Here is a 13,863-nt window from a genome sequence, read left to right as displayed (position 1 = left end):
TATTGCATAATAATTAGTAAAATTATATATACAAAATTGTGTTGAAGGTATATATATACTTCTTTTCCTTTATTTGTTTTTTCAAAAATTGAATTTTATACAATCATATAAATTACAATATTTTAGAAATAATGTTTTTAAAGTTCTCTCTCTGTTTCTAGCAGTATGTACCAAGTCTCCAATCGTTCTTAACCCAGTCCAGTGTCGAATGTTCTTCAAACAAGACATTTGTTTTCTTCAAATACCACGTTTGCTTTCGATTCTGTCTTCCACACTTAATGTAAGTTAAGTCTTATATATAACAGATATAAAATATACGAAATATTTTGTTGATGTTAAAGAATTATTATTAAATAAATCACAACTAACTTTTAAAAGTGAATAATTGATAAAGTATTTATATTAAACGAATTTTAATTTTCTTCTTCATAAATAAACTTGGGACTTAAATTTGCATAAAAAACCTTTTTTAATCGAAAACTTACAAATGACAGCTTGCTCACCTATAGAATGTTAAATGTACTTTGATAAAAAAGGGTCTAATCGGCTAATCAATTTTTAAATACTAAAAAGAGAATTTCCAAATTTGCGTGAAAAAGGTTTAAAGTCATCCTAAGTTTACAATATATGACCAGAGTTTTACTTTGACTATGCAAAATGTTTTGGGACAACTTTTCTTAACTTAATAAGCCTAGAGCATTATTATTTGTTGTAATGTATATATTTGTACAGAAATTTATAATTTAAAATTTAATAAAAAGGTAAAAATTATTAGTAAAACTCATTTAATAATATTTTGTGTATTAATATGGTTCTAATATTTGAACAAAATCCTTTTGTTTATAAGAAAAAAGAAAAAATTAACCTGTTTTGTTTCTAGGCTTTTCCAAAATTAAATTCACCGAAACAATCTAAAACTAAAAAAGATACATTGAACTCAACATCTGAACTATGTAGGGTGGTATAAATTATACGGTTGCAGGCGCTATGTAATTATGCAAATAGACTCCATAAAACCCTCATCATTATTGTCATTTAAAAAAGATGAAAAAAACAAGATATAAAAGGACATAAACTAACATTTACTTCGACTCCAAAAGCAGTCTTTTTATATAGAACAAAAAATATAATAAATTACTTTTAATAAAGCCAACGTTCCGTATAGGAGTACAATACCATTAACTAAATCTTTGATATATAAAAAAAAAACAAAAATTATAAAATTCATTTTGCTATTTTTTAAAAGAAAATATAATTATGCTTTCACACGCCATTTAGAAATTGTTACTTGGCACTTTAGGAATTGTCCACTTGCAGGACATAAATATTAATAATTCACTTCGTACAATGAAATGCGCTAAACCTGATAATGCTCTTTATGACGGTGCACTATTAAAATGATAAATACTTCAATGATTTTTTAAAGTCCATTGCATTAACAGTTATACTATTGTTACACAAAAAAAAGAACATTTTAAAAAGACATTCTTTTAAAAGAAGAAAAAGATACTTCTAGATATGAAATGAGCACAAATAATAGTGTGGGATTATTTTAAATTTTTTGATTAAATCTCGTTTAGATTAAAGATATGATGTAAAAATATTTTAGAATGTTTCTTTAATAAAATCCTACGAAATAGATATGTGTTTTCTTTAGTTCATACTCTCAATTATTTCATTACTTAGTGCCAACTTTCCTTAGGTAGCTCATAGTAACTTGAGTCCTTAAGAAAAAGGATTATATGGTACATCATTTAACTTAAAAATCAATTTCGACATAGCTCATTAATATTCACTTTGAGAACAAAAAGGTCTTTTTTTTTGATTAAGTACTTTCTTCTGAAGAAAAAGTTAAAGTCTTATTAAATGATATCACTACAAATAAGCAGAAGTTTGGGACAATTGCAGATCGTGATATAAGATAAGAGAATAAGAGAAAGAATAATGTTAATAATATGCCAATCTGATACACAACAAATATGTTATTGTCAATTTAGATTTTAAGTAAAAAGAGCAATAAACAGTTTTTGTCCTTTCCCGTCTTAAAAGTCTTAATTGAGGGTGTGGCTGAAAGCTCATTTGTTCCTAGTCTTGGATCTCAATTTTGTCATCTTTCATCATTATTTGCTTCAGAACAGTATTTTGAAGATGTTGACATTCCTGTCTTCTGCTGCGTTAGGGTTTTAATCTGGAATTTTTTAGTGATATCTTTTGCAAGTCAACGTTCGATTTAAGTAAACCACTTATATATATCCAATTAATTACTTCGATGTTAAAAGTTACTTTTAACTGAAGTACTAGTAAGTCCGTGTATGTATACATACTTATTGCAAAATATAATTAATCCAATTATATTTAAACCTGTTAATTTAATGTTAGGTATTGCGTTTGACCGGACTACTAGTAAAAATCTGGTCTTTTGAAAGACTAAAAATATTATTGAAGTGTGATTTTTTCGTTTGAAGGTATTCGCAGTTCAGTATATGTTTTATATATCACATTTTGGGATAGTTTACATGTTTGACACATGTACCTACCTAAGTGAGAAATATCTGAAATATCCTCAATTTTTCATCTCATCCTCAATCTCAGTGCACGTTTTAATATTATTTAAAATTTTATTTTTCAATTTTACACATTTACAAATTTTGAAATGGAAATATTATGGAATGTTATGGATAAAATTCAAAACTCACAAAAAATGAAGAGCAAATGAAAAAAATTTCATATTTATTTCAACAAAAAATAAATTTAAATATTGATGCAGCATGTTTTTAGTTGTAAAAGTTCTCGTTCATATATTTGGAGAATAAATTAATATTTTTAAAAACTTTGTCTTAATTTACAATGCTTTTTACAAATATTGTACTTATAAAAATTAAAATTTGATATTAAAAAATATTTTTACAGAACAGTAAAATATTTGTGAAATTATTTCACGCAGAACAAAATATTTACACTTAATAGACTTAATTCATATGCAGATTGGTCCAAATTACTTATCATAACTTCAGAAGGTAATTATTTCATCGATTATCTCAAGAAAGTTAGGTTATGAAACCGTGCATAACGATTATATACTTACCAGCTCCATTCACTTATCATTTTTCTTTTATTCCTTTAAGTCACTTAGTTAGGAAACCCCCTGTATACAATATTTAGTATGAATTGCATTCAGATCACATAGATATGCAGTACAAAACTGCAATTTATGTGATATACAATTTTTGATATTAAACAAAAAAAAAAAAAACGAAAACTCTTCAACAACATAAACGGAAGGAAATGAGGAAGGAAGGAACAAAGAAACTATGAAACGGAAATAAACTCATAGACAAAAATCAACAGCGTATGAAAGTACTCGTATGAAAAGCAAAAAAATGAAATCATAAACGTAGTTATAGTTAAATTCAACTATAAATATACATATGTTTATATGTATGTTATATATATATGCATACATATATGTTCATATAAATGTAAAATTATCAGAATTTTACCACAAAACCCAACTGGGTATGCATTTGTTGAATTCCATTTTCCTTCTCTCATGTTTGGCATCATTGTAAACCAAAATGCATCCATCGCGATACTCAGCAGTTCATAATGAAACCGTAAAGGCAACTTGGAAAATTCAGTTGGCAGAGTAACATTGTAGGGCATTATAACCAAAATAATTACACCGCTTTCTACATGGAACAGTGAGCAGGATATTCTTATTACCTCTAATTACATATGTTAATAAAATTCGAAATAATAGCTAAATATGAAATTTGGAAGGATAAGAAAACAATGGAAATATATTTCTAATAATGTTTAATTAGAAATATCATCAGAACTTTAATAATTAAATTAAAAACTGAATTTAATTGAAAAATTTTAAGTTCTAATAATTTAACTTTTAAGTGCAAACTAAAAATACTCTTAAACAAACCAAAGTATTATTTTTCAATTTAATAAATAAAAAGTGATCATTTTAAAAAAAGAATAAAATTAACGTAAAAGTATTTTTTTTTTTTTTTTTTTTTTGCAGTAGGTGGAAAGCATCGAAAGCCACAGTGTGAGACTTGAACCCAGTAAAACCACCTCTTAGGAATGATTGGAGAAGATTCCCACAGCATTGTGGGAACTTCATTCCAGTAATCAGGGGAGAGAGAAAGTAGATAGACTTAATACATAGTGAACTAGGTTCATCTAAGTCAGGAAGCAAGGGCATGAATTAAGAAGAAAGGATAATAAGGGTTTACGGCTAGTTAGCGGGGGTGAGACTAGTGATATACTTTGTGACCAGGGTCACGAAAGACGCGGTTAAAAAGAGGAATAGCGAGAGGATTTTGATCTTGCTCATCAAAATAGTGGAGAAGGTACTGTGGACGTTTAAAACGTAGAGCTAGAAAGTAAAGTATTATTGCATTTGAAATCATATATTTAAGTAGAAATTATGAACAAAAAACAGCATAAATGTAGAATATTAACGAAATAAATGACTCGATTTCATTCAGAAAATTTAGATTTGACAGCTGTTTCACGTTCTTGTCGACCATAAAAAACCTATTAAATTGATTCAAATTTTATCGGTCAAATAAGGGTCGGTTAAAGAATATTAGCAATTATAACATCACTACGAAACTATATATAAAAATGAAATAGATAATTCTTTTACAGAATGCGTTGTCAGCTGATTTCAAAACAAAATCTTAAAATATGAGTGATTCATAAACTGAATGAAAAAACTAGCGTCGTTGCCCTTCCAGTATCAGCAATTAATACGACTGAATTAATATTTTAAAAAAAAGAGCTCGATCAAATAAAGAGTTAAGCTATTTTATTTTTTTTATTTTGACAATGCTAATCCACATATATTTTCATAATAAGGCTAATATTAGACCAACTGTACTAGTACGACTTAGTACACTCAATATCTAGATCAAATCAGATGATAAAGGAGTAATATTTATAGTTGACAAGAAAATAGTCAGAAAAACTTAGAAATATTTGTAAAATAAAATTTAATAAAATCAATTTACAGGACAGCAATAATAATTCTCAATCAAAAATTAATGTTTATTTTATATTTAAGTTAATCAGTAATTTTTACATATATGTTCACATCAGCCCGTGGAATATCATAAGCAAACCATGTTGAATAGACTGCATAATCTCCACTCGGAATAGGTAAAACTGATAATTTATTTGCCACATAACTTGAATCAAGTTTCTCCACAATCAAATCATGCTGAGATATAAAACATTATAAAATATTTTTTAAAAGCTTCAATAGTAAAATACCTACATCAAAAGGACAGGTATGATTCATGTTTGTATGTTTCTTAACCAATGTGAACGCTACTTTTGTTACTGGATTATTAGGAGATCGTAAAAATTCGCAAGCATCGAATGTTATGTTGTATAAAAATGGCTTATAACCATTTGCCCGTTTTAAAAGAGCGTATCTGACCTAAATCAAGAAATAAAATCATATACATATTTCAATATTTGAGTTATTATAATTGAAAAATATATACACAGAACATACCTTAACTTCTGTTATTGGCAGTTTATAAAGTTTAACTTTTAAGGACGTATATTTATATGAGCGGTTAACTGACTTTAAAAAGCAATATTCGAAATCGGAAAATTCCTTATCAAGTGATTTACACACAATATTAGTAAATTCATATTTGGAAGTAGCCTTTAATATCATCAAAAATTTAGATATTTTAAAAATATATAATTAAAAATTTTACCTGTGCTGAGAATATGAACAACGAGATGCGTATTAGAATTTTAAACAAAAATTTTGAACCCATCATTGTCGTTTATGTTTGAGTACAAAATTGAAATAATGAAAAATTTTTCTTCTGAAATTTATACGATGAAAGCTTGATATTGTCACTGAATTTGCTATTTAACTAAAATTTATATTCTGAAAGTAATTTCGTGTTTATTAACCAAATCATTTAATATTTTTTTAATTTCTCGTTGAATGATTAAAGTTATTATGTCGATAACTGTCGCAGTTAACAATAATTATTTTGACTTTATTTCCCTAATTAATTACAAACGATCAAATATTTATATAGAATATAACAAAAATAATATGGTTCTGCACCCTCCATAGAGTAGCGCAGTGAAATGTCTCTTGTGTTATACGTTTATCGAGGCAAATATAATATTTTTTAACAAAATTTTTATTAATATAAACGTGTATCGATTAAAATCTCTATGGACTACTGACAGACAAAATTTCAGAAACAACTACTGATATTCTGTACTAATGTTGTTTATTTAAAGTTTCATTTGAATTGTTTCACTAATACTTTTCGTGGACATTTATATTAATTAAGTACATAACGGATGAAAAACGTTGGTAAAATTTCATAAACACATACATATATATAATATATACATTAATTAATGTCTTAAATTTTAGTTATAGAATCTGTAATTAAATTTGAATTCATTTACTTAAATTATATCAAATTGGTAAAAAGATGCAATTGTTTAAATATTATATATCTTAGAGTAATAGTTGATATATAATATATAATAAAGTTGACCTCAAAGAATAAACTGTCTTATTTCAAAAATTGAACACCACAATTCTGTAATAAGGGAGTAAAACCTCTACTTGAAAACAAAGTATTCAGAAAAATTTAGAAATATTTGCAAAATAAAATTTAATAAAATCAATATGAAATAAAAATAAATACAGGGCAGCAATAATAATTCTCAATCAAAAATTAATGTTTATTTTATATTTAAGTTAAATTTTAAGTTAATCAGTAATTTTTACGTATATGTTCACATCAGCCCGTGGAATATCGTAAGCAAACCATGTTGAATAGATTGCATAATCTCCAATCGGAATAGGTAAACGTGATAGTAAACTTACCACATAGTTTGTATCAAGTTTCTCCACAATCAAATCGTGCTGAGATATAGATATTGATTTATAAAAAATTTTCTAAAAACTTCAATAGTAAAATACCTACATTAAATGGACATGTATGATTCATATTTGAATGTTTCTTAACCATAGCGACCGCTATTTTTGTTACTGGATTATTAGGCGATCGTAAAAATTCGCAAGCATTTACTGTAATGTTGTATAAAAATGGTTTATAACCATTTAGCCTTTTTAAGAGAGCATATCGGATCTAAATGAAGAAATAAAATCATATACAAATTATTATTTTTGAATTATTGTTATTTGAAATATATATACGAAACATACCTTTACTTCTGTTATTGGTAGTTTGTAAAGTTTAACTTTCAAAGACATATACTTATATGAGCGGTTAACCGACTTTAAGAAACAATATTCGAAATCGGAAAATTCCTTATCAAATGATTTACACACAATATTTGTAAATTCAAGTTTGGAAACAGCCTTTAATATAATAAACAATAAGGATATTTTAAAAATATATAATTAAGAATTTTACCTGTACTGAAAATATGAACAATGAAATACGTATTAGAATTTTATATACAATTTTTGATGCCATCACAAATATTTATATAATTTCTTTTAAAATGTATACGATGAAAGCTTAATATGGTAACTAAATTTGCTATTTAACTAAAACTCATATTTGCTATTTAACTAAAATTTATATTTTGAAAGTTATTTCGTGTTTATTGACCAAATCATTTAATATGTTTTAAATTTCTCGTTGAATCATTACAGTTATTATATCGCAGTCAACAATAATTATTATGATTTTATTTCCTCCATTAATTACAACCGATCAAATACTTATGTAGAATGTAATCAAAAATAATATGGTTCTCTACCCCCCATAAAGTAGATTAGTGAAAGGTCTCTTGTGTTAGACGTTTATCTAGGGAAATATATTTTTTAACAAAATTTTTACTAATTTAAACGTGTATCGATTAAAATCTCTATGGACTGACAGAGAACATTTCAGTAACAACTACTGATATACTGTTTTGTTCTAATGCTATTTATATAAAGTTTCATTTGAATTATTTCACTAATAGTTTTCGTTTACATTTATATTAAGTAAGTACATAGAATAAGTACATAGACGATGAAAAACACATACATATATATAATCTATACAATAATTAATGTTCTATAATAAATATAAATTAATGTTCTATAATAATAAATTCATTTAATAAACTAAATTAAATCAAATTAGTAATTATTTAAATATTATATATCTTTAAGTAATAGTCGATATATAATATATAATGAAGTTGAACTTAAAAAAGTAAACTGTTATATTTAAAAAATAACATATAATATAACTCTTAAAAATAGAACACCAGAATTCTGTAATAAAGGAGTAATACTTATAGTTGACAATAAAGTAGTCGGAAGAACTTAGAAGTATTTGCAAAATAAAATTTAATAAATTTAATTTGAAATAAATTTAAATACAGGAGAGCAATAATAATTCAATAATTAATTCAAAAATTAATGTTTAATCTGTAGCCTTTAAGTATATATTGACATCAGCCCGTGGAATATCATAAGCAAACCATGTTGAATAGATTGCATAATCTCCATTCGGAAAAGGTAAACGTGATAGTATATTTGACACATAGTTTGCATCAAGTTTTTCCACAATCAAATCATGCTGAGATATAAAACATTATAAAATATTTTTTAAAAACTTCAATAGTAAAATACCTACATCAAAAGGACAGGTATGATTCATATTTGAATGTTTCTTAACCATAGTGACCGCTATTTTTGTTACTGGATTATTAGGCGATCGTAAAAATTCGCAAGCATCGAATGTTATGTTGTATAAAAATGGCTTGTAACCATTTGCCCTTTTTAAGAGAGCATATTGGACCTAAATCAAGAAATAAAATTATATACAAATTTCAATATTTGAATTATTGTAATTGAAAATATATATTCTAAACATACCTTTATTTCTGTTATTGGCAGTTTGTAGACTTTAACTTTTAAAGACATATATTTATATGAGCGGTTAACCGACTTTAAGAAACAATATTCGAAATCGGAAAATTCCTTATCAAGTGATTTACACACAATATTTGTAAATTCAAATTTGGTGACAGCCTTTAATATCACCAAAAATTCAGATTTTTAAAAAATATATAATTAAAAATTTTACCTGTACTAAGAATATGAACAATGAAGCACGTATTAAAATTTTAAACAAAAAATTCGAAGCCATCATATTGAAATATTTTTCTTCTGAAATTTTACAATGAAAGCTTGATATTGTACTAAATTTGCTATTTAACTAAAATTCATATTTTAAAAGTTATTTTGTGTATATTGATCAAATCATTTAATATTTTTTAAATTTCTTGTGGAATCATTAAAGTTATTATATTGATAATATTCGCAGTCAACAATAATTATTTTGACTTCATTTCCTTAATTAATTATAATCGATCAAATAGTTATATAGAATATAACAAAGATAATATGGTTCTCTACCCTCCATAGAGTAGCGCAGTGAAATGTCTCTTGTGTTATACGTTTATCGAAGCAAATATAATATTTTTGAACAAAATTTTTATTAATATAAACGTGTATCGATTAAAATCTCTATGGAGTACTGACAGACAAAATTTCAGTAATAACTATTTTAGTAACTGATATTCTATTTTATGTTATTGTTGTTTATAGTCTCTTCTTATCATCATTACCTTTTAGTCTCATTTGAATCGTTTGACTAATAGCTTAAGTGAGCATTTACATCAATTAAGTACATAACCGATGAAAAACGATGCTGAAATTTCATAAACACATACATTTATATAATATATATATATGTTAATTAAAGACTTAAATTTTAGTAATAAAGCCTACAATTAAATTTAAATTGAATTAATAAATTAAATTAGATGAAATTGGTAAATAGATGCATTTGTTTAAATATTATGTTATTTTAGAGCAATAGAGTATTCATACAAAATAACTGCCTGTATTTTTAAAGACTATGCAGTGAAATTCATTTATTTAGTAGGTAATAATTATGAATATCATTACATTTTAATTTTAAATAAAAGCTTTTATTATAATTGCAGATTAATTGCAGTATTATTAAAAAAAATTATTATAAATCATTTTGAAATTCATTATTTGTTGTTGCAGACAAATACTACATTTTAAATATTATTACTATAATTATTTATAAATATTTGGTAAAAACTTTACAACAATAAGTCAACTTGAAGCAATCCCCTTCTTGTTAAATTATTTGTAATATTTATATTTCTATTTATTTATCACGGTTATAATAATTTCTAATTATTTCTACACCCTAAAAATCTCATATCAACCCATTCCAGACATTTATTACCTCACCTTAAGAAATTTGTTTAAATATGAAATATTAGTTACCCTGTTAATGACGCTTTTAAAGTACTTTCCATGCCCAACTAGTCAAAGCAACAGCTGAACCATATTACTGCCAAAAACTTTCCAAGTCTGATTGCTGAAATTCAGTATTTTCAACCGGGAAGACCATAAAAATAAGGAGCAGTGAATGTGCAACAGCTAAGCATTACTGAATTGCGTTACTCATACGCCCACGAAACATATTTCACAAAGAAGAGGCAATAAAAATTGTAAGTGCAAATTTTAATGTTAACATGCAAATTGCTTATCTGACAAAAGTTTCACAAAGCCATTTTCCATAACTACTCTTAAGCAAATGTGGCTTTAATTTACAAAAAAAAACAAAAAAAAAAAAAAACAAAAACATTAACAAAGTTATAAGTTTCATGTTACCACAAGGTAACTAATTACAAAGATATTGTATGCCTACCATACGGACACAAAACCTAAACAAAACAATTTGAATAAAGGTAATAATAATAACAGTGTCCATGACCTTTGACTTATGATAAATTAGTTACTAAGTTCATGTTAATCTACAACTGAGAGAATACAAAGTACAAAGAAAATAAATGCATAAAAAACGTAAAGTTTTCATGAATGTACAAGCATTTTTGCTGTTTAAGTGGTAAAATGCTTTTTAGAGAATTATTAATTCACAAACTAACAGAAATAGGATTTACGATTTTCTCTATGTAAGAGTAAAGCAACAAAAATGAAAAAAAAATGAAAAAAAAATATCCTTGGAGCATGCTAACTTGATCTAATAAAATATAATAGCATATCATGACCTCAGCAAAGTATTAAGCACGTTTTGGTTTTCAGATGTAAAGGATAACACACAAGTATCCTGTGTGTACATTGTCTAAAGGTGTGTTTTATGTATGTAGTTGTGCGTTGAGGGGCGAATATGTGCGTGTACACTTCGAATGTGTTTCAGGAATTTCATTGCAATAATAAAAATAACACAAAATTCATATGAAAATGTAATTAAAATTTAAATATTAAAAACTAAACAGAGAAATCCATTTATAGCACTCAAATGTACTGATAAAAATCTTAAATATATTAAAATCACTTATATCAATTGAGGCTCCTTGTTGTATTGTTAGTTATTTAATATGTTATAAGCATATTAAATAAATCACAACTATAATTATTTAAACAAAAGCACTAAAACAACATATTTTTACATATAGAAATTACATATAAGATATTTAATTTAAATTATGCAATATGTGTATATACGATTGAATGTAGTTGTTGAAGTTTCAATACCTTTCACACATATATTTATTTAATACATTTAAATTTAGTGTCAGTTCTAACGAAAGTGACTACTTGACTTAATAGAAACTATTGTATTTTGCACCAAGTTCGGACATATGTGAAAAGTACGGCTTAGGTCAGCTGGCTAAAGAACGCTGACTCTGAGTTTTAAAAATGGCAGGGTACGAATTCAACCCTTGGTACTTGCAGTCTCAAAAAATTATTTATGTGTAATTAAATATAAGAAATAATAAAATTTTTTAAATTTATTTTTGGAGCTGTTTATGAAAATATTTTTTTATATATTTTTACGGGCCTATTCTGTGCACTTGACAGAATTGTCAAACATTGACACTTGTCAAAATTGACTACTGTAAAGGTTTTGGTATTCTGTGACATAAATAAAAAGCTCTTTTAGTTGCCCTTGTTAGTTGTCAATACTATAAATGCTGTTGACAACTATTAAAATATGCTATTTTTAAGCATTTTTTATTTTTTGCATGCACGACAAATATTCTTAACTAAAATATACGCTCTCTTTACAAGAATATTTTTTATTGTTAATTGAATGCATGAAAAATGCTTTTGGCAACTTAAAATATGTGCTCTTTACTAGCATTTTTTACGAACAGTTACGAACAATTACGAACAGTTACGAACAATTACGAATAGTTTTTTATACAAAACACTTTACACCATAGTGTGGTGAGAAGCACTAGGTACTTGAGCTTTGAAATTTGTCAAGATGTGTCCAGAGTACCAAAAAGCTTTCTGCTTTATAAAAATCAAAAATTTTATTAAAGAATTTGACAATTCTGTCAAGTGCACAGAATAGGTCCCTTAATCTAGCTGTAAGTTCCTTCTTGTTAAATAATTAAACGTTTAATATTTTTTATTATACTCTATATTTCGACTCTCCGTGAGAGTCATCATCAGGATTACGATACGTCATCCACTTTGTTCTATCGTCTATATTGTATTATAGTCTATATTTATTGATGATGTTTTGATGTGTTTTGCTTTAAAATCTAATATAAGGTTTAAAAACTTTATTTATTGCTGACTTAACATATAAGATTTAAGATTCCGATTTGGAATAGATAAATTATTTTAATTTTCTGTCTTACAAGAAATGTAAAGTTTAAATTTTACGTAGTCTTTAAATTAAACTGAACAAAAGATTAACTTCAAATCTTTTCAAGTTTGAGCTAATTTAACGAAAGCTATTTAAACATAAATCATTTGAATCATTCTTCCTCAGCAGAACAGAGTTGAGGTTGCTGGTGGGATATTTAACGGGTCACCACGGACTACATTATTACCTTAACAAAATAGATCAGTCCAAAGAGCTAGATTGTCGACTCGGCTTAGAAGCAGGCGAGATTTCCAATTACATACTCTGTGACTGTCCAGCTTTGATCTGGGCCAGGATTACCTCACTGGATCAAGAATTACTTACTCTTTCTGACATTAGGATATACTCAACGGCTGACATTTTGACTTTCATTTGGAAGGACGGAATGTCTTATGTTCGATTAGTGTCTGTAGCAACACAAAAGATCAACTATGGTCACAGTAGTCCTCTCCGTTAGGAGTCGGTACCCTGTTTATATATAATCTAATCTAACATTATTTATATCACTTATTTTGTCTGATTACTATCAAAAATATTTCACTATTTTTAGTCATTTGTGCACTAAATTTGGACTTGGGTTCATAAAAAGTCTATAATTGAGTGAATTTTTATTCAATCAGATCAAAACTCAGAAAGTAATATTCCTGTTAACTGACAGAATAGATAGACAAATAAACAATCTAAATAGATTCGTTTTGTTATGTTGCTCGATAATAATTGCAGTTTATAAGCTGTCCAATATCCTTTTTAATGCATGGTACATATAAGGACAAATTTATATACACTTAATTCCTTTTAATATGTTTTGAAATAATATAATAAAAGCAATAGTATTAAAAAATAAATTTTAAAATCATTCTGCATGCACTTCGGTTTGATTAAAATATCATCTCTCATGTATTTTTTCTTTGATGTAGCATATAATTAAATTTTAACTTAATTGAATTTCTGCTAAATAAAGTTTGTTCACTAAATGTAATAAATCTAAATTGTTGTGGTAAATAAATTTCATTTACTATATTAAACAAAACAAATGCTTTTAATTTCTAAAACTTTAATCCTTCTTTTCTTATTTTTTGAAGTTAATTAAATTTTTTCT

General features: G+C 26.0%; 3 protein-coding genes across 3 annotated transcripts; all 3 read right to left on the bottom strand.

The window, feature by feature from the left end:
- Positions 1-5,080: 5,080 nt before the first annotated feature.
- LOC119677116 lies at positions 5,081-5,813 on the bottom strand. Its single transcript, XM_038088383.1, has 4 exons — positions 5,748-5,813; positions 5,537-5,692; positions 5,294-5,458; positions 5,081-5,236 (listed from the first exon to the last, which is right to left on the bottom strand). Exons 1-4 carry the CDS (start codon positions 5,811-5,813, stop codon positions 5,081-5,083), a joined length of 543 nt encoding a protein of 180 aa, XP_037944311.1.
- A 965-nt stretch (positions 5,814-6,778) lies between these two features.
- On the bottom strand, positions 6,779-7,381 carry LOC119677115 (the record flags this gene model as incomplete). Its single annotated transcript, XM_038088381.1, has 3 exons — positions 6,779-6,934; positions 6,996-7,160; positions 7,238-7,381. Coding segments are annotated over 3 exons (465 nt in total), but the record flags the coding sequence as incomplete, so codon positions are not given.
- A 1,075-nt stretch (positions 7,382-8,456) lies between these two features.
- Positions 8,457-13,124, bottom strand: LOC119677114. Its single transcript, XM_038088380.1, has 4 exons — positions 13,089-13,124; positions 8,912-9,067; positions 8,670-8,834; positions 8,457-8,612 (listed from the first exon to the last, which is right to left on the bottom strand). The coding sequence occupies exons 1-4, from the start codon at positions 13,122-13,124 to the stop codon at positions 8,457-8,459; spliced, it is 513 nt and encodes a 170-aa protein (XP_037944308.1).
- Between the last annotated feature and the right edge of the window lie 739 nt (positions 13,125-13,863).

This window comes from Teleopsis dalmanni, chromosome 2, assembly GCF_002237135.1.
Source record: "Teleopsis dalmanni isolate 2A chromosome 2, ASM223713v2, whole genome shotgun sequence".
Taxonomy (NCBI): Eukaryota; Metazoa; Arthropoda; class Insecta; order Diptera; family Diopsidae; genus Teleopsis; species Teleopsis dalmanni.
Note: the sequence above shows the minus strand (reverse complement) of the source record. Positions and strands in the feature narration are given on the sequence as shown.

Excerpts from the sequence above, each read along its gene's own strand:
- LOC119677116 (XM_038088383.1), bottom strand. The coding sequence starts at position 5,813 with ATGATGGGTTCAAAATTTTTGTTTAAAATTCTAATACGCATCTCGTTG. Across the intron at positions 5,693-5,747 it reads TGTTCATATTCTCAGCACAG|GCTACTTCCAAATATGAATT; the intron begins GTAAAATTTTTA and ends ATGATATTAAAG. Across the intron at positions 5,237-5,293 it reads ATCATACCTGTCCTTTTGAT|CATGATTTGATTGTGGAGAA; the intron begins GTAGGTATTTTA and ends TTTATATCTCAG.
- LOC119677114 (XM_038088380.1), bottom strand. The coding sequence starts at position 13,124 with ATGTCAGCCGTTGAGTATATCCTAATGTCAGAAAGA. Across the intron at positions 9,068-13,088 it reads ATATCCTAATGTCAGAAAGA|GCTGTCACCAAATTTGAATT; the intron begins GTAAGTAATTCT and ends GTGATATTAAAG. Across the intron at positions 8,613-8,669 it reads ATCATACCTGTCCTTTTGAT|CATGATTTGATTGTGGAAAA; the intron begins GTAGGTATTTTA and ends TTTATATCTCAG.